The sequence below is a fragment of the Rhodamnia argentea genome, chromosome 4, assembly GCF_020921035.1.
Source record: "Rhodamnia argentea isolate NSW1041297 chromosome 4, ASM2092103v1, whole genome shotgun sequence".
NCBI classification, from domain to species: domain Eukaryota; kingdom Viridiplantae; phylum Streptophyta; class Magnoliopsida; order Myrtales; family Myrtaceae; genus Rhodamnia; species Rhodamnia argentea.
This window is the reverse complement of record NC_063153.1, coordinates 20823482-20846664: the sequence shown is the minus strand read 5'-3', so window position 1 is coordinate 20846664 and position 23183 is coordinate 20823482. Positions and strand designations below refer to the sequence as shown.

The 23183-nt window shown below is 43.0% G+C and overlaps 3 protein-coding genes across 4 annotated transcripts; all 3 read right to left on the bottom strand.

Moving 5' to 3' along the window:
• Positions 1-730: 730 nt before the first annotated feature.
• On the bottom strand, positions 731-3650 carry LOC115740972 (probable leucine-rich repeat receptor-like protein kinase At1g68400). 2 transcript variants are annotated; one of them, XR_007198221.1, is made up of 3 exons: positions 2310-3650; positions 1158-1900; positions 731-1078 (listed from the first exon to the last, which is right to left on the bottom strand). XR_007198221.1 is itself a non-coding variant. In XM_030674647.2 (2 exons), exons 1-2 carry the CDS (start codon positions 3643-3645, stop codon positions 1230-1232), a joined length of 2007 nt encoding a protein of 668 aa, XP_030530507.2. In that variant the 5' UTR covers positions 3646-3650; the 3' UTR covers positions 731-1229. The 2 variants fall into 2 exon arrangements, 1 of the variants encoding a protein (XP_030530507.2); XM_030674647.2 differs by having other exon boundaries at positions 731-1900.
• Positions 3319-10042, bottom strand: LOC115740974 (NDR1/HIN1-like protein 6). Its single transcript, XM_048277938.1, has 3 exons — positions 8841-10042; positions 3662-3678; positions 3319-3322 (listed from the first exon to the last, which is right to left on the bottom strand). The coding sequence occupies exon 1, from the start codon at positions 9695-9697 to the stop codon at positions 8897-8899; it is 801 nt and encodes a 266-aa protein (XP_048133895.1). The 5' UTR covers positions 9698-10042; the 3' UTR covers positions 3319-3322; positions 3662-3678; positions 8841-8896.
• Positions 10043-12304: 2262 nt separating this feature from the next.
• Positions 12305-16551, bottom strand: LOC115741101. Its single transcript, XM_030674820.2, has 7 exons — positions 16263-16551; positions 16017-16116; positions 15669-15789; positions 15013-15134; positions 14793-14914; positions 13146-13305; positions 12305-12775 (listed from the first exon to the last, which is right to left on the bottom strand). Exons 1-7 carry the CDS (start codon positions 16411-16413, stop codon positions 12748-12750), a joined length of 804 nt encoding a protein of 267 aa, XP_030530680.1. The 5' UTR covers positions 16414-16551; the 3' UTR covers positions 12305-12747.
• Between the last annotated feature and the right edge of the window lie 6632 nt (positions 16552-23183).

Genomic DNA, 23183 nt, shown 5'->3' with positions numbered 1-23183 from the left:
GCATAAATCATGGTGTTTGTATTGAAATGAGAAGCTGATTGTGGTTATGTGTTATAACATGACCCTACCTGGATACACAACCAGTGTCATTGAGGCGCTAGGCAGCATGAACTGCTGGACCACAATGTTCTAGTCGACAATGCTAGTTCTCGTGAAAACCTGTGTTGTTTTTGCCTACTTACAGCTGCAATCAAGTTGTTTCGGGCTGGATATTCCTGGAAAATGCTGTTTTAGTGGGGACTGAGTGAGTCTAAGGGCGCTTTCCCTGCAAGTTGCGATTTTGGTGGTTCACAATCGTATTGAAGTTCAACTTTTGGTGAAGCCACTGATTAGGGGAAGTTGTAGGATGCTGGAGTTGGACCGCACCTACCCGTCACATGTTATGTGGACCGCAGTCTCAAGTGTATCATTCCATTACAGAGCGTATTGACAGACAGGCAAGGATAGTTGGGTTGTGTGTCTCTTTTTGGTAGTTATGAACTGGTTTGCACGACAAGATCTTTTGTGAATGCAACTTTCACATTTACAGGATCCACCCTCGCGATCGGAACCAAGCAATGCATGAGAATGCGCATCATCGAAGATGCATATTTCATGCAGGGCTAAAACCTCAAGCCTGCTTACTTTGTGAATAGAACTTGACTGGCCAGCGGGCTAACAATCAGGTTCCTCTTTTCTGCATCCATGTTCGATTAAGGCCGGTATTGGACCACTTTTCTGTCCTGGGAAGAAGATTTCATGACTTATTCCGTGGACCACAGTAAATTCCATAGCAATTGGTGATGTGTTACACCCAGATCACCTATCTGTCAAAAACTTGCATTCCTTGAGTGAAAGAGAAAGATTAACTCTGGCATTACAGTTCTTTGTGGTCAAGCACATCCACACCAGAAATTTGTACTCTGTTATCTCATGACAGGACAGAAAAGCGGAGGGTAGGAGACAAGGAAAGCTCGGTATCATAGGTAATCAATCTCTCGGAAATGGCATCAACATAATCGGCACATGATAATTAACTGTTCAATTTGGAAGAAAGAATATAATGAAACATGCGTGTGTATTAGTAATGCGCTACACTAGTAGAGTACCTACCCTGCAACTCTGGAAGAGAGGACCTCTGTTTTCCCTTGCATTTATGGTTTACTGGAGGGTGGAGATGATCGCAGATCCTGCTTCCCCTGCCTTTCTGTCGAGATTAAACAAGATTTGTTTTGCCCGTACCCATCACTTCATAAATCAGCTGCTAACGCATTTGAAGTGTTTTCAGACTGAGAAGGCGAAGAATCGGAAGACAGATTGTTCACTGAACAATTCGTCGGCCCTTCTCTTCCGTCCTTGGTCCTGATATCTTCAATCATATTGTGAACCACTCTCATTTTGGGACGATTACTCGGCAACGTAGCCAAACAGAGCAAAGCCACTTGCAGAAGAGACGTCATGTCTTCTTCCATTTCCTTGTAACCCAACAATTCGAAATCGAACACTTCCCTTTTCCACTCTTCTTGGGGTACACGCTGAACCCATCTCACCAAACTCGTCTCTCCCTCTCCGGTCGCCACTTTCCCCGTCAGAATTTCAAGGATGACAACCCCGAAACTGTAGACATCGCACTTTTGAGTATATTTCCTCTGAGTGCTCCCGTGATTGTTGTTCAGCATCAGCTCCGGAGCTGCATGGGCGTCGTTTGACAAAAATGGCGAAGGCAAGAGTTGGTGGAGACCGATGTCGGAAACACAGGCGCTTCCTCCGTCGTCGACTATGATGTTCGATGACGTGAGGTGTCCATGGACGAGCTTCGCATTGCTATACTCGTGAAGGTAAGCTAGGCCACTCGCGGCACCTGCAGCTAGCCTTATCCTGGTGGTCCAATCCAATGGAGTCCTCCCTGGTCCTCTATTCTCTGTAACATTTGCAGTTCATCAGTTCTATAATGAAGGCACTTGCAAGTTGCAACAACAATTAGTGTTAAAGAATATCTAACTGGTCAACCTAGAACCCAATACAATTTGCACTTGAAAGAAGTCTAAAGAGCCCCTCTCAACCAAGAAACACTTGCCACTTCCATTGCCAATAAACAAAACAAGGAAGAACAACAGCATGTGAAATGGTAATAACCATAATTTGCACAAGAAATGATTTGTCTGGAGATCCATAACCTCTGCTAATTGCAAAGAACTCCAACCAATGAACACATCAAAATGATTCATACTGCAAATTGCACAATCTGCAGCGAAGAAGGAACCCATTTCCAAGCACAAAAAACAGAGTCCATGTCAAGATGAATTCATGAGGTGATAAGCAGCACAAACCATGAAGCAGAGAGTGCAGGCTTCCTCTGGGCAAGTAGTCATAGACCAAGAGCATTTCGTCCTGTGAGTGATAGAAAGCCCTCAGGCTCACCACATTGGGATGCCTCAGACCCCCAATCTCTCTCAGCTTCACATCAGCCTCCTTCCTCCTCCTCCTCAGCGCCTCCCTCACCCTCTTCACCACCACCGTGCCGCCGTCCGCCATCACCACCTTGTATGTGGTCCCCACGATCCCCTTCCCCAACAGCTCCGCCGACGATCGTAGAAGATCGTCTACCCTGTCGAACCCCCTACGCCTGCCAAAGACCACCAGTTCGCCTCCATTTCCGCTGCCACCGCCGTTGATTCCGTGTGTCTGCTTCTGAGCTCTGGTTTTGGCCTCGCTGAGGCTTTCGCTGCGGCGGCGTTTCTTCCTGTAACAGCACCACGTGACGGTCGCGAGCGCCGCCGTGATTGCGACTGCGTCGACTGCGACGATCGACAGCACGGCACGATCGTTCAGATGCTTCGGTTTCGGAGCTATCGCCTCAGTCGGCACAGAGCCGATTGCTGCTGTGGGGTTGGAGCAAACGGATGACAACGGCCTTCCGCAGAGGTTTTTGTTTCCGGAGAAGGCCGTCATGGGGAAGCGCGACAGGGATGTCGGAATTTGTCCCGAGAGCTCGTTGTCCGAGAAGTTGGCGTCCCGAAGCGAAGGGAACGAGTAAACAGCCGAGCTGAGAGTTCCAGTGAACGAGTTTGCCTCGAGTCGGAGAGTGAGTAAGCGCGGCAACCGAGCCAGCTCGGCCAGCGGAATCACGCCGGTAAAGTTGTTGTGGGAGAGGTCGAGCCGTCGGAGGCGCCAGACGGTCGATATCCCGGAGGGAAATTCGCCGGATAACCCGTTGTGCGAGAGGTAGAGGTGCTTGAGTTTCGGCCACGAGGAGAGGTTGACGGAGAGAGACGCGAACTGGTTGTGCTTCAGGCTCAGGACTCTCAACTCGGCCAGCTGACTCAGCGGCTGGATGTAGCCGCTCAAATTGAGGTTCTCGAGGACGAGCCTCGCGACGCGGTGAGTCCTCGCGTTGCAGGTGACGCCGAGCCACGAGCCGAGACACGGGTTCGACGAGTTAACCCATCCGGCGAGCGAGCCGGAGCTGCCCGTCGACAATTTGAAGGCCAGCAGCGCAGCGACGTCTTGCGAATTACAGAGGGAGACCGAGAAAAAGAGAGACGAAATGAGAGCGAAGAGGAAGCGCTTTGCGGACATTTTCTCTTCTCTTTTCCTGACGCTACTTTCTCGAGAAAGTTGGGGGAAGAAAGTGAGGGAAAATGCGACTTCCTTCTTATTTCGCATAGCCGTTGGGACAGACGAGAGAGAGAGAGAGAGGGGAGCGTTTGGAAGCGGGGGCTAATCAATGCTCGACGAGAACAGCGTGTCCCGGAGCGCGTCCCACGCGCTGCACGGTGCATGCATGGCCAGGCCAGGGCTAGGGTTTGAAAAAGTTCGAAGAAAGGGTCGGGGTTCATGTGAGCTCGGTGCATGACGGCCTTCGATTTTAACGACCCTCACACGAGGATCAAATGATCTTATGGTTGCAGCATATGGAGCTCACATCGGCATTGTCTACACAGTGGAAGTTCCATTCCCGGTGAGCATCTGCCCAATCCGACCGAGACGAAGAATGAGCATCGAGGCAGGAGGTTAGACAAGAAGCGGCTCCTGAAAAAGCTTCTAGAACGATGATCTCGGAGGAGATAGGAATAAGCTAAATCACGCGCCGAACGGAACGGGAAAGAGTGTTGTGGGATCGTGAACCGAAGAAATACATTTTGGAGGGAAGGGCTGGTTGAGTATAGAAATCCTAATATTAAGAGTGCTCGGACTCAGAGTAGTGCCGAATGGATAAAACCGTGCGGCTCAATACGAGATGAGCGAAAGTGAATAGTATCTAAAGTGAGTTAGGTCCCATCAGGGTGCATTTATTCCATTGCCAACTTCACGATGTGAAGGAAAATACCTTTCATGAAAATCATTTTTCAAGAAAGACGGTTAGTTTTCATTTGTTTGGTGATTCGGGAAAATTAATTTACTTGTTGTCCGTCGTGTTTTCCCGATCTACGCTTGTTATTCTCAGTCCATGGAAAGCATGTTCTAGAGATCAAATTAGTTTTCCGTCGTCCAAGCATTGAAAAATGAAAAAAAAAAATTCGAAGGCAGATTTCTTTCAAACAAACGGAACCCTAATTCGAAAAATGAGTAGTCACAAGTAGAACATTGCCATTTACTCAACTCAACCATTGTTTGCCGGATGTGCCAATCTGGTGTGGAAAGTGCTGACTGCTAAGCGATGCTTTGGAACCACCTTAAATACTTTATCGAATGAAAGTGGGGTCTGTCTCCTCTCCTCTCCTCCACTTTGTGTGAGAATGGGAATTTGTCTCTTTGAGGATGTTCGGGTTCATGATGTCGTCCACGAGATGATCGAGTGGTGTCGTGAACAAGCAGCCAAAGCCCTACAGTTTGCAAACGAAAAAAAACTCACAAGAGCCTTTGAAAAAGACTCACAAGAGCCTTGAAAGGCCTTGTCATTGTATATCACTTGGGTAAATGGCAAGGGTGCACGTGAAGCCTTTCTTTGTTTTTTCTTCATTTTCTTAAGGGTAGACGACACTAAATGATTTTAAAATTTTAGTGCAACGTGCAATGTCCTCCTCGAACTATTAATTTGTTCAATATGGTCTCTGAACTTTGGCACAATGCAATATGTTTCATATGGTCCCTGAATTTTGGTTCGATGTTTAATATGGTCAGTGAACTTTAGATTGGGGATTGCATTGAATAGTTATTGATAGTGTAGGGACCGCATTGAATAAATTAATAGTCTAGAGGCAACATTACATGTTGGGCCAAAGTTCGGGGACCATATTTCATAAATCAAAAGTTGAGGGACGACATTGCGTATTAGACCAAAGTTCGGGTATCATTTATGCTATTATCCAGTTTCTTAAATGAATATATTGGAAATTCGACCCCATTCATGGGAATTTAGAAGACTGGGATTGGCTTGAGCAAGAAGGGCTTGTGTATACTTCTAGCAAAAGGAAGGACATAGAATAATTTCTTCAATAAAGTTCATAAAACAAGGGTTACTATGGTCATTTGATATTAACTCACTTTCTCTACTAATCTCTCTATATCCTCTCCTCCTTTAACTAGCTTTCCATTTAAAACGAAAGAGCCAGGGCACTCAATAAATATAGCTTTCATCATTACCACAACGTTCTAAACTCCACATTGGCGTTTGCTAAAGTTTCTAAGCCCAAAAGGCAGCCGAACCAAATCAAATCATTAGGGGTTTCGAGAGAATCAATTGGCAAGTTATGCTCAAAGAAAGATTCAATTCTTGCGAGAGTGTCAAAGTCAATTACACTTCACTTGGAAGCAAAGCCTATGGGAAAATTCTAATAAAGCAAAGGTTGGAGCAGCAAGAACTTCATGCCTTCCCCCTTGGGCCTAGGGCCATAAATCTCACCATAATCTCTATCTGATCCCAACTTTTGTGTATGGAAGGGATAGGATTGTGACTATAAGTGTAAGTCAATTCCTAATTCGTCAAAATGACATCACAACGTGCAAGTAACATCACGATCACTTCTACTATAAGCGCTCGGGACGGAGGGTTTTCCCTTCGTGTCAACGATTTGCATTGATAGACATCGATCGATCTGGGATTAGGATGCTGCCTTGGTGGTTTCAAATCCGTTACTATGGTTATGGATGAGTAATGGGTGCGGAACCACTTATTCCAATGTAAAAAGCTTGTTCTTGAAGGGACTCCATAGGAGTCCTTATCACGAAGGCATTGGGCCCGTTACAGAACATTTGATTCGAAGAATAAAGAGAGGGTGTCGTTCGGCACCATTCTCAACCCATTGGCTTAAAGTAGGCGATTCCCACTACCATAGCCTTACTCGGGTGCCGGTGCTCGGTGGCCCATAACCCATTCGCCAGAGTAAGATACAAGCACAATCACCGCAAGTGAATTCGGACCGCCGGTACCACCGGTCGACCATAGCCCGTGAGTAAACGTTTCACTAACCATATCAATTCTCGATTTGCTCTATATCTCTTTGATCACGAAACATCTTTGAACCCTCAGAATATAATCAATAGTTAAAAGACATTGAGTAAACCTTATTACTTGTAGGTTGAGATAAGATGATACGATCTCTTGAGCATCTTTGAAGAACGAGCACCATTGTTACTCATTTCAAGACCAGAAGATTCGCAAGAAAGAAAACTCTCTCGTGATCAAATTCCGAATCCCCTAAAATTCCATGGCATAAGAATCAAATCCGATCATGATCTTTTGACCTAGTTTTTGGTTTTCTTGGGGATTTACTTCCTCAGCTCTCTAGTCTCTTTCATGGCGCGTATGCGCTCTCTCTCTTTTAAGTCTTAACCTATCTCGGGCGGTCCATTAATGGAGCTCACTTTAGATCCTTCTCAGATAGCACGTCTCTAAAAAGCTGCGTCATTCCTAGAATCGAGCCGATGCACATTGAACCTATTGACATTGTCGAATCCGCCGGGGGGGGGGGGGGGTTTCAAATAGATAGCCGCATGAGTGATCGGTTCATGTAAGTTACACATTCGTGTCTTAGCATCTACACCAAACCCACATTCCGAAAGCCCTAAGTTCTGTTGGGTTTGGCTAAATATGGCATGGAACAATGAGAATGTATTGAAGATTAGTTTAGCAAAGATGTATTTGAACTGTGGAGGCAAAGGTAAATAATGGACCTATTAATAGCAATGATGTTGAAGCCATGCCCATCACTCTCACTCTCAAGAGTCTCTAGCTCCCTATCGAGCTGGAACATTTCCTTTCATGGAACTCAATTGGGTTGGCAAGTTGGAAATCGCAGGCATTCAATGCTCTCACTGGTCACCATGGCAAGTAGGATGGGCACTTCTCTCTCAATTTATACACCAACTTTTTCTGTGCCCATCTCTAGGGCCAAAGTTCACGAGCGTCATGGGCAATTATTCAAATCTGGAAACCCTGAACTTATTCAAATCTAGAAATCTGATATGGAGGGGGCGGCATAGTAAAAGGTAGTTGAAAATAAAGAGATTGCCCATGAGTTGGTTGGTTTGTCCATGAAGGGAAACTGGTCTTTAATGCCTTCTCGATCCATGATGATGGCGCTACGATTGAAAGAATGAAGTCAAGGTTTTTTTTTTGGTCAATGAATGAAGTCAGGTTGACTAGTTAGTACTGTGGCCAATGTTAAGAGGGATGACCATGATGATTGATAACCAAGATCCATTCAACTTGATCCATGGAAGAGCTTCTGTTATTGGGTCTCCATGGTGGAAATTTATAATGGCGCTGTGAAAAGATGCCCTGCAAAAGATGGAACGATGTTGAAAAATAATCCAAAAACTAGATTGAGCATGTACAAAAAGCTCAGGGACTACATTAAATAAATCAAAAGTTCACGAATCACATCGTATATTGAGTCACAAATTTGCCATCCTATTAGCCCTCCGTCCAAAATTTCTCATTGACAACCAAGAATTGGAAAACTCCCAAGCACGGGCTATTCGAGGGCCTTAAGCGTGAGCTCTCCGACTGCGAGAGATGGAACATTTCTAAACACGAGAGATCGAAGACCGAGCACAAAATCACTAAGGGTGATTTTGATGGAAGGTTAAATGGAGGCAGATTTAGGACTCAAGTAAAAATTAAAAGTTCGTAGATAACATTACACATTGAGTCAAAGTTAAAAAATTATTCGTGTAATTTTCCACACACACACACATACACACACACACACACATATATATAACCCTTCTCCATATTATACGTTGAGCTAAAATTCATGATCATACTAAATAAATTAAAAGTTCAAGGACAACATTGCACGTTGGGTCCAAGTTGTGTCATTGACGGTTGTCTTGGGTGGTCATGACCACCGGTCCCGACATGCTCCTAGATCGAGGCACCGCCTTTGAGGTCGATCCCTTTTTCCCTTATCGAATTCAGGCTAAAAATTGCTGAACACATCTGGGTAGAAATTTCTGAAGCAGTTTGTCATCACCGCTCCAAAATTCCAATCCCATGACATCTGATCTGAACTCAGATTACCAAACGGAGTCCTTATATACAATCCCTCCACGGTCTAATGCTCATCACAATGAAAGGAACATGTTTGCTTATCAATGCGAATGATCAGAAAGAAGAAAAACACAGCCAGTGAATGTGCAATTTTGCCACTTTATATAACAAGAAAATCTGTCATTGCCTCTTCCACGACCCATTTCCAAGTTAATGCTTCATCACTTGAAAATGGTAAACAAGAAATTGAAAAAAAAAAACCAAAAAAAAAAAATTCAAGAATATTTCCTTGTTTTTTCTTGATTGCTAACTCGCCATTTGATCCATTTCTTTCGACCCGCAATCAGTAACTCCATGAATCCTTCCACAGGTATTTCACAAACCCAGAAACCAAAACAAGAGAAAGAAACAATTTGTAGGACAGAGAGATGTTGCAATGCCAAAGAGATACAAATTGTATTACCAGCTTCCATGGATGAATCAGAAAGTGAGCTTCCAGATCTTGATCCTGAGATCGACCTTGCACTTGGGATCGCTCACTGTGACCACCGCCGGCGACTTGCCTTGCGGGGCGACCACCCCTTTGAACCCTTCGCAGCTCACTCTGATGCCCACCTTCTTGGTCTTCAGCTTGCCTGCGCTCACCTCCACTTTCGTGTCCATCTGGATCTTCACGGGGACCCCGTTTTTCCTCTTCAGATCTGATCTCAGTGAGGTCACAGACTCGGCGTCGAGATCTTGGGATCTCAGTGACACGATCGCCCGCAATGTGGTCACGCTCTTTTCGTTGCTCGTGAAGGCCGGGAGCGACCCGTTTCCGAGGAACACCGAGTTGGACGAGGACGACGAGAGCGCCACGGCGAAGGAGTCGTAGGCGAAGGTGAAGTGGCTGTTCGGGTTCTTGGAGGTGAGGGTGAGGTTGAACAGGGTGATGAGGCGGGTGGAGGAGCCGTCGGCGGCGCTGGTGAGCTTGAGGGTGGCGGTCCGGAGGGAGGAGACGGAGAACTCGGGGCGGTGCGGGCGGTAGAGCACGTAGACGGCCGCGCCGGCGATGGCGGCCAGGAGGCAGAGCCCGAGCACGACGAGGACCGTCCAGAAGCAGCAGCAGCAGAGGCTGCACCGCCGGCGGTCGTAGTGACGGCGGCGATTGTGCCTGGCGGGCTGCGGGCGGTAGGGGCGGTAGAGCTGGGGCTTTCCGGCCGCGGCCGCATTGGCGGCGGCGGGGGGGGCCGCGCCGCCGTTGACGGCGGGCTTGCCAGCTGGGTAGACTCTGTCCGCCATCTTCTCGACCGTCCAAGGACGAATTTTGAGCTCCGGGGAGGCAATGTGGAAGAAAGAGACAGAGAGAGATGGTGATGATCGTCTGGAGGGTAGTGAGAGAATGCAGATCAGAGAGAAGAAGAAGAAGAAGACGAAGAAGAAGGGAATGTCAAGAGAGAGAAGGACTGGGCACCAAACTCAGAGATGGATACACCTGAGCAGAAGCGGAGCTTGCCACTTCTCCACACACACACTCTCTCTCTCTCTCTCTCTACTGTGAGTGGATGTTGCTTGGGAAATCTGCCATAAAAATTCTTACTTGGAAGGAGAGATTTCCTTCCTGAGCCACCCAAAAATAGTGGGTTCTTTGTTGCTGTTGATGCTGGACATGTGATGATGAGGTGATGCTGAAGTGTCATCACCCAAAACACCCACGCACCAAAAAAAAAAAAGTGGGTCCCACTTCACTCACTCCTTTAGTTTTCTTCTTCTATTTTTATTTTTATTTTTATTTTTTTGCCTAATTTCTTTCTTTCTCTCTTTTGGGACAAAATTCTTACAGATCAGTCAAGAAACATGGATTTGGATCGTTTGTGGCAGGGGAGGACTGAGGAGGTTTCATGAGTTTTCGTGATGTGGGTTTTCTCGCTTCTGTTCATTCTACTTTAATCCATTCTACTTTGACTTTCACCAAATTTGACCCACTAGAACTCATCATTAGGTAAAAATTTGCCCTAATTGACAAAAAAAAAAGTCTTTTTTTTTGCACCCCTCTTAAGATATTGCTTAAAGGGTATTGCTTCGATCTGCACTTCCTCGCATTAACTTCAAGCTGAAGTGAAAAAGAATTTTTTTTAGGTTCCATTGATTAACGTTGCTTTCTAGGCGGGGAAAAGCTTAATTTAACCTAATTGAAAGGGAACACAAAACCATGAAGACAAAATAGTGAGAGGCATCGATGGGCGGGAGAGAACCTTAAAAAGTCGCATGATGGATCCTATAATTAGACCGCCGACAGAAGGATAATGATCTGGAAATCGCACCCCAATGGAGACAGGACAGCCACCTTCCAAGTACAAAAATCTATTTACATGCTGTTCTTCTATACATGGTTCCTTCTAGACATGACCAAATGAAACCGGGGACCCAGAACCGACCCGAAATCGGCCAGTTGACTGGTCCCACGGTTCCAACTAGAACCGAAACCGGCCCTCAAGAGCCGGTTTTAGTTTCTAAATTGTCGGAATCACCGGTTCCGACCTGAATTTTTTAAAAAAAAAAAAAAAAAGGAGGAAGAGGCCCGAGGAGAAAAAGCCGTTGGGCAAGGGAACCGGCAATTCCGAACCGAAACCGAAACCGGCCCTTTCAAGGGCCGGTTCCGGTTCCACCTTTTCTAGGAATCGGAACCGGCGGTTCGGACGAACCGGCCACATCTAGTTCCCGCATTGATTAGCTCACATCATGAAATGCTGATCATGATCTAGGACGACGATTAAACTAAGGAACAGATGCTGAACAATGGAATTTGACCCCACATTATCTGATTGATGGGTTCAAGGCACCCCTTTTGCATTACACAATAACGAAAGCACATTGAGAGAATTCTTACAATTTATTGCCAAGTGAAGGTGAAGCCACTTGTGCCAAAAGCCTTCACTGGCATTTGGTCTGTCTGTAGCAGTTCCGAATATGGTGATGATACAAGCGAAACCCCGTTCCCAAAATGATTAGCGTGCTAGACACTCGTGGACTTACATCATGTAGCAAAATGTTCTAGCGATAGTAATTAGAATCGTCGTTCGATTGATTTGTTTAAGTATCGCTAAATGACAAGTTTTTAACAATTCTGTATCTATTTCAGCATTGTTCTCGGATAATCACGTTGACCCCCATCTTGAGCAGATACATAAAGTGGATTGGAATTGCAGTGATTGATTGTGCTGACGTTACTTTTCAGTAGCTCAAAATATACACAGATCTTGAGTTAAATGGCCCAGAGTAAAATCCAAAAACCTAACAAGGAATTTCCCTCAAAAGGACGAGCAAGAATATTTATTTGTGGTTTTCTAATGTTTATTTTATAATATGATGAAGTGGGCTTTGGATTAAAAAAGAAGAAGAAGAGAGAGACATGATACCTGGACATGAAATCTCTGTCCAAGAGCACATGTGCAAGCATGTGAGTTGCTGTTAAATACATACAAGACATGTCTAGGTTTTTGTACAAAGAAACAAAGATGAGGGCATGTGAAGTAACGAGCATGTTGTCAAGTCAGAACATAAACCGAACCATGAATATGGTGAAAGACAGGCTCAATAGGCGTTAACCACTAGAGCCCCCGAGACAGATGCACAATGCGCCTCACACGCAGAGGAAATAAGTAATTCGACTGATTCACATTCACCTCGGGAGCCATCGAATCTCGACTACCCAAGGAGGCATTGCTTTCGACAGTTCGAACTGTACTGAAAAAGGAAACTATGCTCATTCACTCATTCGTAGGAATGGGAAATGATTGTTGAGAGAGATTCCAAAAAAAAATCGGGTAGCATTGCTACATCAAATAGCAGATAAACCATCATTTTTCTTCACAAAGCTTTCAAAATGCACCCACTACAAGTGACCGGTTGTCAACAACCAACAGGAGTCCAATTTCCCTTAACAATTTAGCAAGAGAAAAGTCGAAATGAATCCACTCGTATCGCGCTGTACAATGTATATCTGCACAATGAACATCTACACAGAGAAATTCTGACACCATTGGTTCTCCGGTCCGTGCAGGCCGGAATATTTACGATGGCGACAGATACGTTTGAATTTAGGAACAGAGAGAAAACCACTGACTGGTGTGCTGAAGGGGCGCGTTTTTCTTTCGTGCGGCCTTAAAGTCCTTCGACTTATGATTGAAGAAAGTGTCACTGTAAAAGGACTTCTCAACCAAGCAGGATGAACAGCAGAATGCCTAGTATATGAGTAAGCGACCAGCAATTAGCGCCTCAAAAGAAATTCCACACACGCTCCTTAGTCACATTTACACTCGAAATTTGGCTGCATCACCCGAACACGAATTTCAGAGCCTCTCTTTTAAACTGCCCAATCTGTTAACAGACAAATTAGCATGTAAGCACAATCACGATTGCTCAAGTACTACCTCCAAGTACAACTTGAATAAGCATGAAGTTCTTTTTCTGGTTCGCTATGTATTTTATCCCATCCACATGAATTCAGAGGGAACAGAGAGATGGACTTGTGCAGCAAAATCATATTGCAATGGGAAAACCTCCCCATCAACAGTTGAGAAAAGAAAATCATGGTGAGAATGAAGGAAAATCAACTGAAAGCGAGTTGTCATCCGCAGAATGAATATGGAAAATTCATTTCAAATTGTCGAGACCAATTACCAAGGTAAAAGCATGTAATGATCTACGTGAAGAGAAACTTTGATTATTCCTCTCAGGATATGAGTACCTTTGGAACCTCAAGGTTCTATTCATGAGCATCATTGTAAGCAGAACAGGCAACATTGCTAAACATAAGTGCTCCAGGGAATGCCCGCTGATGATGTAACTATTAGCATAGTATATTCTCCAGTCAGAAAAAGCTTCAAATTTGGAGAGAAGGTAGATGCCTGCACCAGAAAACTCAGGATTCTGAAGCGGACCACTTTTAGCATGGCTAATGCACTTTGAACAGTTCACTGTACATTTCTGTTGTGTGCATAAGAATATGCTTTTTGCACATTGCATGCCTACTGATGAACTAACAGATATAGGCAAAAGCAAACTGAAAAAACAGGCAAGGAGAGATCAAACTGATGGCTTAAAAATACATATCGACCAGTGCAAAGACAAGGATACACTATAAATTTTTAATTCCGTGCTCCAGCATAAATGAAGAAATACCAATCATAAGGAAGGCAGATACGACTAATGAGAGTACAAGGAAATTACAATCACTTATCCTTTTGAGAAATAAGGTGAATTTCGCGTTTCTGATAACTTCAGTTATAACTGCCAACTTTGCAATCTCCACTTTTTGAAATAAATGACTAGACTTTGGAAAGGGGTGTGGCAAAGCCAAACCTAAGTTTGACAGTACATTAGTTTCACTTCGTACAGCTATATTCTATTGATTTGTGATATGCAATTGATAAAGCAACGATTAGAAACCGCAAGGCACGGACCGCACATAATTAACTCTTCCGGATTCAAATTATGAGGTCAAATGATTCCCATTTTCTTGCAATCATGCTTAATAAAGAAACTTGAGAGTCTAAAAGAATTCTTGCCGGTTCAATGATACCCAAATCCTGACCTGAAACGTATCGAGGTTCAAAAGTTCCTTATCTTCTTGCAAATGATGTTCAACAAAGTACTGCGAAACACTCTTTAAATATGGTCTCATTATTCGAAACTGTAAGACCAACCAAAGGGACATAAGGTTTGGTACATATGATGATTGCCAGCAGTCCACATCACACTATCGAACATCCTTAAAACTAGGAGATAAGCAGATCAGTGAAACAGGCAGAGAACCCAAAGCCTGTTTAATTCACAGCACAACCAACTATGTATAAACGCATTCTATGCTGCGGTCAACTTTCATTTGGTAATTTAGAGAGGATAGTAAACTATAAGGCCCTAAAATCCATGCTCAAATCAATTTGTTTTATTATAAAGCTTTCCTTTCATCCAAATATAGATTATTGTAACAAGCAAGGACATAGGACTTCAGATCTTGCTTTCTTTATGTGCAAAAGTTAAAATTCTTGCTCTCCTAACTCTTTCATATCGATGACGTCCTGACAAAATTTTTGGCAATCCATGAGCATACTGCATCGACCACCGAGAAAGTTTTCCTCTTGTTCCCACAGGTGATTCATAAAGTTTCTAGAAAGTGGGTATAAATAATCAAAGAAAAAATAGCCGCCACTAAACTGTAGCATTTATAAGCAAGCATTGGCTTTGGGGTGAATTCCCTCTTATACACTTTCTTTGGCACCCATGCTCTCTTTATATGCAGAAGAAACACAGATGCAACGGCAACAAGATCGTGCGGCCCATGAAAAGCTACTCAGAGAGTGAAACAGAGACACAAACAGGAAATGTGCCATACCTGCCGCCCAAAGCCAATATCTTGAGTGGGTATATTTTGGTGGGAACAAAAGTGTCATAAATGGGATCACAACACATGGAATCAACTGAAACATCATGCGCAACCGGAGATCATTAAATGTTCTGCAAGCAGCTTGACTTAGGCATAGTCCAATGACCAATCACTCAAACAAGAGGTCCAGTTATCTAAATGGCTGTGCTGAAATCAACCAATGTCTAACCTTTCATAAGCTACGCTGAGAAAGGAAAAGAGAAGGAGCAGAGATAAAAGGCAAAATCCAGTCCTTTTCCCCACTCTCTCCACCAAAAAACTGGAAAATAGTGAGGAATATGCTATCATCATCTGCAGTTGCCAATGAACATCAAACTATGTCAATAAGGTTTGAAGTACACAGCTAGAATGTTGAGGCAAAATGCCCATATGCACAACCAGTGTAAAGGAATATATTGCATAGACATGTGTGCAAGTCTCTATCCTAGGTTTCAATATCAAGTATATTCCTAGATTTCTGTTGCTGAATTTTTAAACTTCAGGTACAAGTTTGAGCTTCACGATACATTAATTTCACCGTCGCGCGTTAGCGTCAATTACTATCCTTTTTCCATTGACATTAACCAGTCCATGGCATGAGGGATGGTATCCAAATAGAGCTGAACAAACCACCACACAGAAGTGGGAGATATCCGATAATTCTAAATGATCCGATAACATTCAGCCACAAGTAGATGCTTCAAATTGTCTAAATTGAACATGTAACCTTGTGCTAAAGAAAGGTTTTTCCCTTCACACTTCGAACTTTTCCTAGGAGCAGATACAGCTATATTAAGAGAACAAACAGCAAAACCCGACAGTGTCAAAGTGAAACGTTGTGCTAACCGGCAATGTATCCCACACCACCCTATTGTCATCAGGCTTCAGGTGATAATATGCCGAACCAAAAGCCACACCCGCTATACCCGCGTAGAACAATGTCCAACCCAAAATTTCTCCTTGCAAACTGCAATCAACCAATTTCCCAAATGGCATCAAGCATCAACATAAAGCACGGAAACTAACAAACATGGGGAATAAGTCTTAGCCGTAGGTAGACCTGATCTTAAACTACCACTAATGGGATAGACTTAACTGATTCCGATACGTGAAATCTGATAGCCTAAGTCCATTACACTAACAAAGAACAATGGTAATGAAAACGTTGAGAAAGGTGGCCAATACAACCACTACCTTACGTCAAAATAGCTTCCTTGAAGACACAGAACAAAGCCCAGCACACCCACGATCAAGAACGGAAAATTGGTGATCACATTGAGCGTGTTGGGCACACCTGCGGAACACCCACACCGCAAGCACGGTACGATCAATCAGACACACCGAGCAATACACGATCATGCACAGTGCGCATTCACAAAACACATGCAAATGCAAAGACGACAAAAGCAAAAGGAACGGAAGGAAATCCCTCGACCGCACCGAGGAAATTGCGCATGTCCGCATAGGCGTGATGCTTAGGTGAGTAAGGGATCTTCGGAGTCGCCAACATGAGGAACAACCAGCAGAGGAACGCTCCTGCCCAGACGCGACCCCGTTTTGACCTCGCAATCTGTTGCTTCACCCCCCACATCTCATCTCAGTTTCGCTGCTAGAAATCTTTTCTGCGGGAAGAGAAATGGCAACTGGGAGAAGGGGAAATATATACAACAATTCGGTTCTTGGCTGCTCAGATTCGAATGTCGCAACCCGCAAAAGTTAGAACCTTTCGTCTTTTTTGAATTCATTTCGATTCGACGACGTCGATGTCTTCTACAGCTACGTGTCGCGCGCTGTTCTTTTTCTCACCGCCTCTGGTAGCCGTTCGATCTGGTCTAAGTGGGCATCATCCACGGTGGATCCGATTGGTGACCATGCCCACTTAACTAAATATTTTCCTTAGAAAAGGAAAACAATATTCCCTTTTACACATCCTAATTAGACTTTAGACCTGATCCTTAAAAGGCTCAAGGGAAGACAAGAAAAGGAACTTCCCGATATAATGAAAGGACATCTTCGTAAGTTCTCTCCGTATTATCTCTCTCCAAGGAAGAAAAATATATGGAGAGAATTTAGGGACTTTTGATTGGGGAAGGTAAACCTCATATTGGATTTGGCTGACGATTGCTGGGTAGGCAGGTATAGTAACCTTCCGCATCCGAAATCACGCAGTGGAAACTTCGGCTTCCCATTGGGTGAACTTGTGTTTCACACAGTATCTTATAACCGACTTGTTCACCTAGTATCCTTGAAAAATAATATTTCCTTTTACACATTCTAATCATGATCCCCGACAACGGGTGAGCCTAGGCAGTCCGCCCTGCCACAACAATTCGTGACGAATTTGGATGGAATTCGGGGACAAGCATTTAGGAGAGCATTTGGGAGACTTAGGGGGTGCATGAAATCCATTCGAAACAGAATTTACGTTTCAAACCTATTTCTGGAACAGAAATCCGTTTGGTAACGCAATTCTATTTTTCTATTTCTGAAACAAAAAGTTGTTTCAGAAATAGATTTGAAGAAGAAATGAGAAACAAAAATTTTCTACTTTTCCGAGAAACGTAAATAGAAATCTCATTTTTTCTCAAATACCCGCCGTCGCCAACCACCACCCGGCCGTCGGGCGCCGCCACCGCCGCCGCCGCCGGTCGCCGGCCGCCGCCGGTCGCCGGCCGCCGCCGCCGCCGGTCGCCGGCCGCCGCCGGTCGCCGGCCGCCGCCGCCGCCGCCGGTCGCCGGCCGCCGCCGGTCGCCGGCCGCCGCCCGCCGCCCGCCGCCGGTCGGCCAACATATTTTTCGAAGTAGAAATTTTATATCGTTATCAAACACATTTTTTTGTTCGAAACTCATCCGTAAAAACGAAATAGAAAAAACTATTTCTAGCCGTAAATCAATTTCAGAAACAGAATGGTTATCATTCACGCCCTTATTATAAAGCAATATCGACCTTCTAAAGTTCCCTAATTGAATATGGTGTTCCAGTAAAAAAAGGGAATTTGCCCACTTTTAAGTCAAATTTTGCCTTTAAGACGCCTAAAGCCCAAGTCAGGCTCTCCTTGCTTTGGCTTTGGAGTATTTTCGAAAAGCAAATAAAGGGTTTTTCATAATATTGTAGATTTTTCTTTTGTTAATCGATGGTCCCATGCAATAAATTGAGGAAATTTCTCAAATAAGAATCTTAAATATATTCATTTTCTCAAATAAAAGCTCGAAGTAAATCTTATTTTAAATAAGAACCTGAAGTGACATTATTTTTTTAAAAAAAGACCTAGCTGGAGGGCATTTTTGTCCTTTATTTTTTATTTTACCTTTTTTCCTTTTTCTGATTTCCATTGCTTTTTTTTTTTTTTTCTTTTTCCTCTCCCCTCCTCCGGCCATCGCCGAGTTTGGCTAGGGCAATAGCCCAAGCAAAGGGTGAACCTTCCTAAAGAATGAGTTCTCAGAGAGATCGAGGAATCCGATCGAGCTCATGGTCACAAGAGAAGTCGAGAAGGGACATGACAAGCCATTACGGCTGGGGTCGAGCCTCTGGAGGCCACTTGGAAGGGCAAGCTGCAAGCTTACGCTGTCAATGAAGTTGTTGCGTGACAGCGAGTGTGCCTTGAGGCGGTCCAACTTTTCCGGGCCTTTTCCAACGTTGCCCGATCGGCCTAAGCCGTCAAGCGAGACCTCGGTGACTCGACCAGTGACGGAGTTGCATTGCACATATCTCTAGGAACATGGCGAGGTATCATCTTCACTCCATTGAGCTAAGGTACGAGGAGGGCTCGGAGAGGGTCACTCCGTCGCCCGGGCGGGCAAGGTGGGCTGAACCGCCATAATGATATTGTTATTTTTTGTGATCACGATTCATCTTGTCCGCCTCCCGTGGCGAACCACAAATTCAATCGCACGAAATCGAAATCGTTAGTGATTGCCGACAATCGTGCGGCAACGAATTCCATTTTTCGAGACGGAGTAGCTGAGAAGGATTCGTCAAAGGGAGAACTCTAGCGCATAGGTATACCCTCCGTAGAGACTAGAGAGGAAGAAATTGGACCGATTAACTTACGTTCTTGATGCCTTAATTTAGAAGGAGACTCCCAATTTCACTAGCTTCGCTGCCCAGTTCTAACATAGCAAGACAAAAGATAAGATTCGCGACGGTCTGGCACCATCCTCTTACCAATTGGTCAAACAATCATGAACGGCGAGGACGTGCACAGTTGTGGTGGAAGCCAGAGAATCAAAACTATCCACACGGTGATGATGATGATGATGATGACGACGACGACGACGACGATTATTCCATTGATTAAATTGGATTGAACTAAAACAACACATGCCTCGCAATTTGACAGCTCAAAGTACACGAAATAAAATTAGCAGCTTCCAATAATACATGGAGTTGAAAATCAGTAGAATAGATGTCATTCGGCCCCCAACCAAGGAGAAAAGTACCCAATCCACCTTAAACTTACTGTACATACGTCAATTAAGGTCTAAACTTTTCTATTTTATCAATTTAGTGTTAAACCTTTGCAATAAATGTCAATGTAACTTTTCCGGTCAATTTTCGTCAAAAGTCATTGATGTGGTGGTCCAGTCATCACCAACCGTCCTACAAGGCACATCGCCATGCCAACAATTCTTTGCAAACATTGGCCAGAACAACTAGATTGAACTTTAGCGCAAAGGTTTACAACTGTGTTGACACCAAAAATCGGCTTTGGCCTTTAGTTGACCGCAAAGTCCCCGGGAGTGATAAGGCCCAATAAGATGTGGATATTGGCAGCTAAGGTACGACACCAAAGCCCGATTCAAGGAAAACGCCGGTGACACGATTATGTCGGTGCGTGGTGCCAACAGTTGTGTGGAGCAATTGGGTATGCTTTTAAACCATTTTAGGGATAAGGAGAGCGATTCACGAGACAGATCCGAAAGTTTTGGGATAATGTGAACGAGAAGAAACCGCCGATAACGGTTTTATCTTGTACTCGCCTATAAATAGTCGGCGACATCTCTTTGTAAAGGACCCTCAATCAATCAATCAAACAAATCTATCTTTTGCTCTGTAATTTATCTTATCAAGCATTTTCCTTTCCCGCACTTTACTTATCGCACTGTTTATCGCTTTTTACCATTTACTTACTTCATGTTCGGAATCGCTACAAGAACCCGTTCGGTGAAAGATCTTTTGCCGCGGACTTTTTCGACGAAACGAACTGAAATAGTAAATTTGAGAATTTTATGAATAAATTGATATCCATAAAATAAATTTGGGATAGATTATTTCTTGCCAACCAAATAAATGTGTCCATAAGTTTGCTGCACGAAAGCGTCATGAAAGATGAAATGGGCAGATTTTCGGCTTGTCGTTTTCCTCTTTTCTGGGTAAATGGGATATGGGTATTGATTGAGGAGGCGGGTTGTCGGTGGGTCCGATTTCGTAGTTGTAGGATCCGGTTGTGCACATAGAATAGAAAGGAAGATTTGAACAAAGGGGAATCACTTGCAATTCAACGATTCACGTACACAAAGCTTAATCGATTGATGAGATCGTCGGCAACTTTTCCATGCACAAGGTGATTCTAAATGAAAAATTAATTAAGTTATTATCAAATCTTTCGATGTCAAACACACGATGATCTTAAAATGAAGTTGAGTGGATTGTTTGTTTGTAAAATAAATAAAGAGTTGTCTTGTCTCATGTAGAAATGGTACAAATGCTTGAATTAATATATAAGTGGAGGGCTTCCAGCTTTGTGATTGAAGATAATAGGCTAAGTGAACTAGATCCTATTGAATTTGCATGTGGACGTGCGGATAATTGCGCGATTTTGGCGCGCTTATGATGCTCGTGAATTAGAATTGGCACCGATCAATGGTTATATTTTTTTTTTAAAGAAACGGACTTAAACGTCTCTCATTCTTTATTTTTCACTTTCAAGCTTCTTTTCTTTCTAAAAAAGTACAACTTCTATTCTTCAATTGTTTCGTTTTGAGAATTATTGGAGAAATACCAAAATTATTATATGGCATTTTCATTTGAGGAAGAACAACAAAAATTTCATTTGAGACTTTATTGGAAGATTTTTGCCCATAACAAGTAACAACTTTGTAGGGGCAAAGACTTTCTTAAATTCAGTGTTTTCGGGCCTTAAAGTCTAATTTCATCTTCCCAATTACATTTCTAACAGTTTGAAATTCATTTCTATTATGAACTTCAAAGGCTCGGAAGCTGCCCGAACCCATCTAGGTTGTGTTTTTCTTTTTACGAACAATTGACGGTAATAGATATATGAATAGAAAATATAGGTTTCTTCGTTTCGCGGAAAACAACTTCCTTCAAATTTTTCAGCGTTTGGTCCATGGAAAATTGAAAAGTTAAGGGAAAATTTTTCCTCTTATGAAAAAAAACATATTCAAATGAGGGAAAAATGATTTCATCTTTTAAAGAGGAAACCATTTTCCCTCATCTTTCCTTTCTCTATTTGTTCACATTTCTTTTCTTTTTAATTATTGTTATTTTCTTTTTATTTTTTTAAGAAAAATCTTTTTTATTTTTCTCTTTTCTGTTTTCCTTTTGTTTTTGTTTCACTTCTTCTTAGGCCGGTCACCAGCCACAATCACAGTAGGCGAGCTCAACCACACCGGCCTATGGTGAGACGAGGCCAAGCGTCGCCATTTTTGGCCCGACGAGGCAAGGCGAGGCTCTACCTCACTCGAGGCTAGGCGTCGCCGGATCCGGCCCGGCAAGGCAAAGTCTTCTACCTCGGTTGAGGCTCAAGCTCGTGTGTGGCCAAGAAGTAGGGGAAAAAACGAAAAGAGAGCAACATAAAATTATAAAATTTGGAAATTAAAAATAAAAACAAAGAAAATAAAAAAATAGAATATTAAAAGAGTGCATGAGGGAAAATCAAATCCAATTTCTCGTCCCGAAAGCCGAAAAATGTTTTCTAGGTCATTTTCATGATTCAATAAAATAGTATCACCTTTATTAAAAATGACTTTATGAAAAATATTTTGTAACCTTCCTAAAAAAAATATTGTTTAAAAACATCTTATTTTTTGCGAACGAACGGAGCCCATAATTTTACGGAATGAGTTTTTTTACCGATCAACGACTACGACTAGTAAATTGAACAAATGAGACTTAATTTGATTTAATAAGTTAAAAAGATAAAGACATATTAATTTATGTATATTCCCCTTAATTAAATGAAAAATTAGAAATAGATTTTTTTTGCAGTTACCAAATCTGTTTCTATTATTTTTTTGTTTCGAAAACAGAATTTTTTTACAGCTATCAAACGCATATATGTTCTTAAAAATAGTAGCCGGAAATGAAAACACAAAAAAATATTTTTGTTCCAAAAATGTTCTCAAGAATAGAAACGTTACTATACGCAGTCTAAAGTAAGGTGTGTATTTCAAAAAGAGTATTTAACATATCGCTGTAAAATGGGGTATATGTTGTGGCTGTGCCATGTGGCATGATACGCGCAAGTACAAATCGTGACGTGGCACCACATACAAGCTGTTATCGACACGAAATTCAAATCCTATTTGCAGCCTTCTGCTAAAATTAACCGACTCGGTTGGGATATGCGGGTCGGGTCTGAACCTCAACGTGGTGCACGTGGTCGAAAGAGCTCCACCTTATTTAAAATTCCCATTTGCTCACCAATTTTTTTTTTCTTTTCTTTTTTTGAACTTTCGATAAAATCCATATTGAACGCGACAAAGGTTGGCGGAGACCGAAGGTTAGTTTTACCAGAATGCCCCCCTCCTTTGATGCTACCAAACACTGACGACGAATCTGTGAGCATCTTAGTAGGTTTACACAGGTGCAACGAGTCAATGTTCATATTAAATTCCTCTTTTAAGTCTAAAATACCAACAAACTCAGAGAAACCATGCGACTCGACATGCACGCCAAAGTTTTTTTTTTTTCGTGAAAATAATACAAAACTTCTAATTTATGAATGGAATACACAAATGGTTTCTGAACTTTGACTCAATGTATAATATGATCATTGGGCTTTTAATTTGATCAATATGATCGCTAAACTTTAGCCCAATGTACAATGTGATTAGTGAACTGTCAATTTATTCAATGTAATCCCCGAACTTCGATAAATGAAGAACATACTGAACCACATCGTACTACCAAATTAACAATAGGATTCCACGGGTCGAGGAACAACTTAGTTCATGATTTGTAAGAAAATTTTCAAAGCCGCTTATTAACTTGAATTAATGGAAAAACTACGTCGAATATCTTCTTGTAATTTAAAAACTAAGCTGAACACGTTGCAAAGATTCATGAATCATATTAGTTAAATTAAAAGTTCATGGACCATATTGCACATTGGACTAA

What these genes read in the sequence shown, in the direction of transcription:
- LOC115740974 (XM_048277938.1), bottom strand. Translation starts at nt 9,697, where the DNA reads ATGGCGGACAGAGTCTACCCAGCTGGCAAGCCCGCCGTCAACGGCGGC.
- LOC115740972 (XM_030674647.2), bottom strand. Translation starts at nt 3,645, where the DNA reads ATGCGAAATAAGAAGGAAGTCGCATTTTCCCTCACTTTCTTCCCCCAA. An exon ending in CCTGCACTCTCTGCTTCATG is followed by an intron (nt 1,901 to 2,309) that starts GTTTGTGCTGCT and finishes CAAATGTTACAG; the next exon opens with AGAATAGAGGACCAGGGAGG.
- LOC115741101 (XM_030674820.2), bottom strand. Translation starts at nt 16,413, where the DNA reads ATGTGGGGGGTGAAGCAACAGATTGCGAGGTCAAAACGGGGTCGCGTC. An exon ending in TGGTGTGGGATACATTGCCG is followed by an intron (nt 15,135 to 15,668) that starts GTTAGCACAACG and finishes TGGCAACTGCAG; the next exon opens with ATGATGATAGCATATTCCTC. An exon ending in ATATTGGCTTTGGGCGGCAG is followed by an intron (nt 13,306 to 14,792) that starts GTATGGCACATT and finishes TTTCTGGTGCAG; the next exon opens with GCATCTACCTTCTCTCCAAA.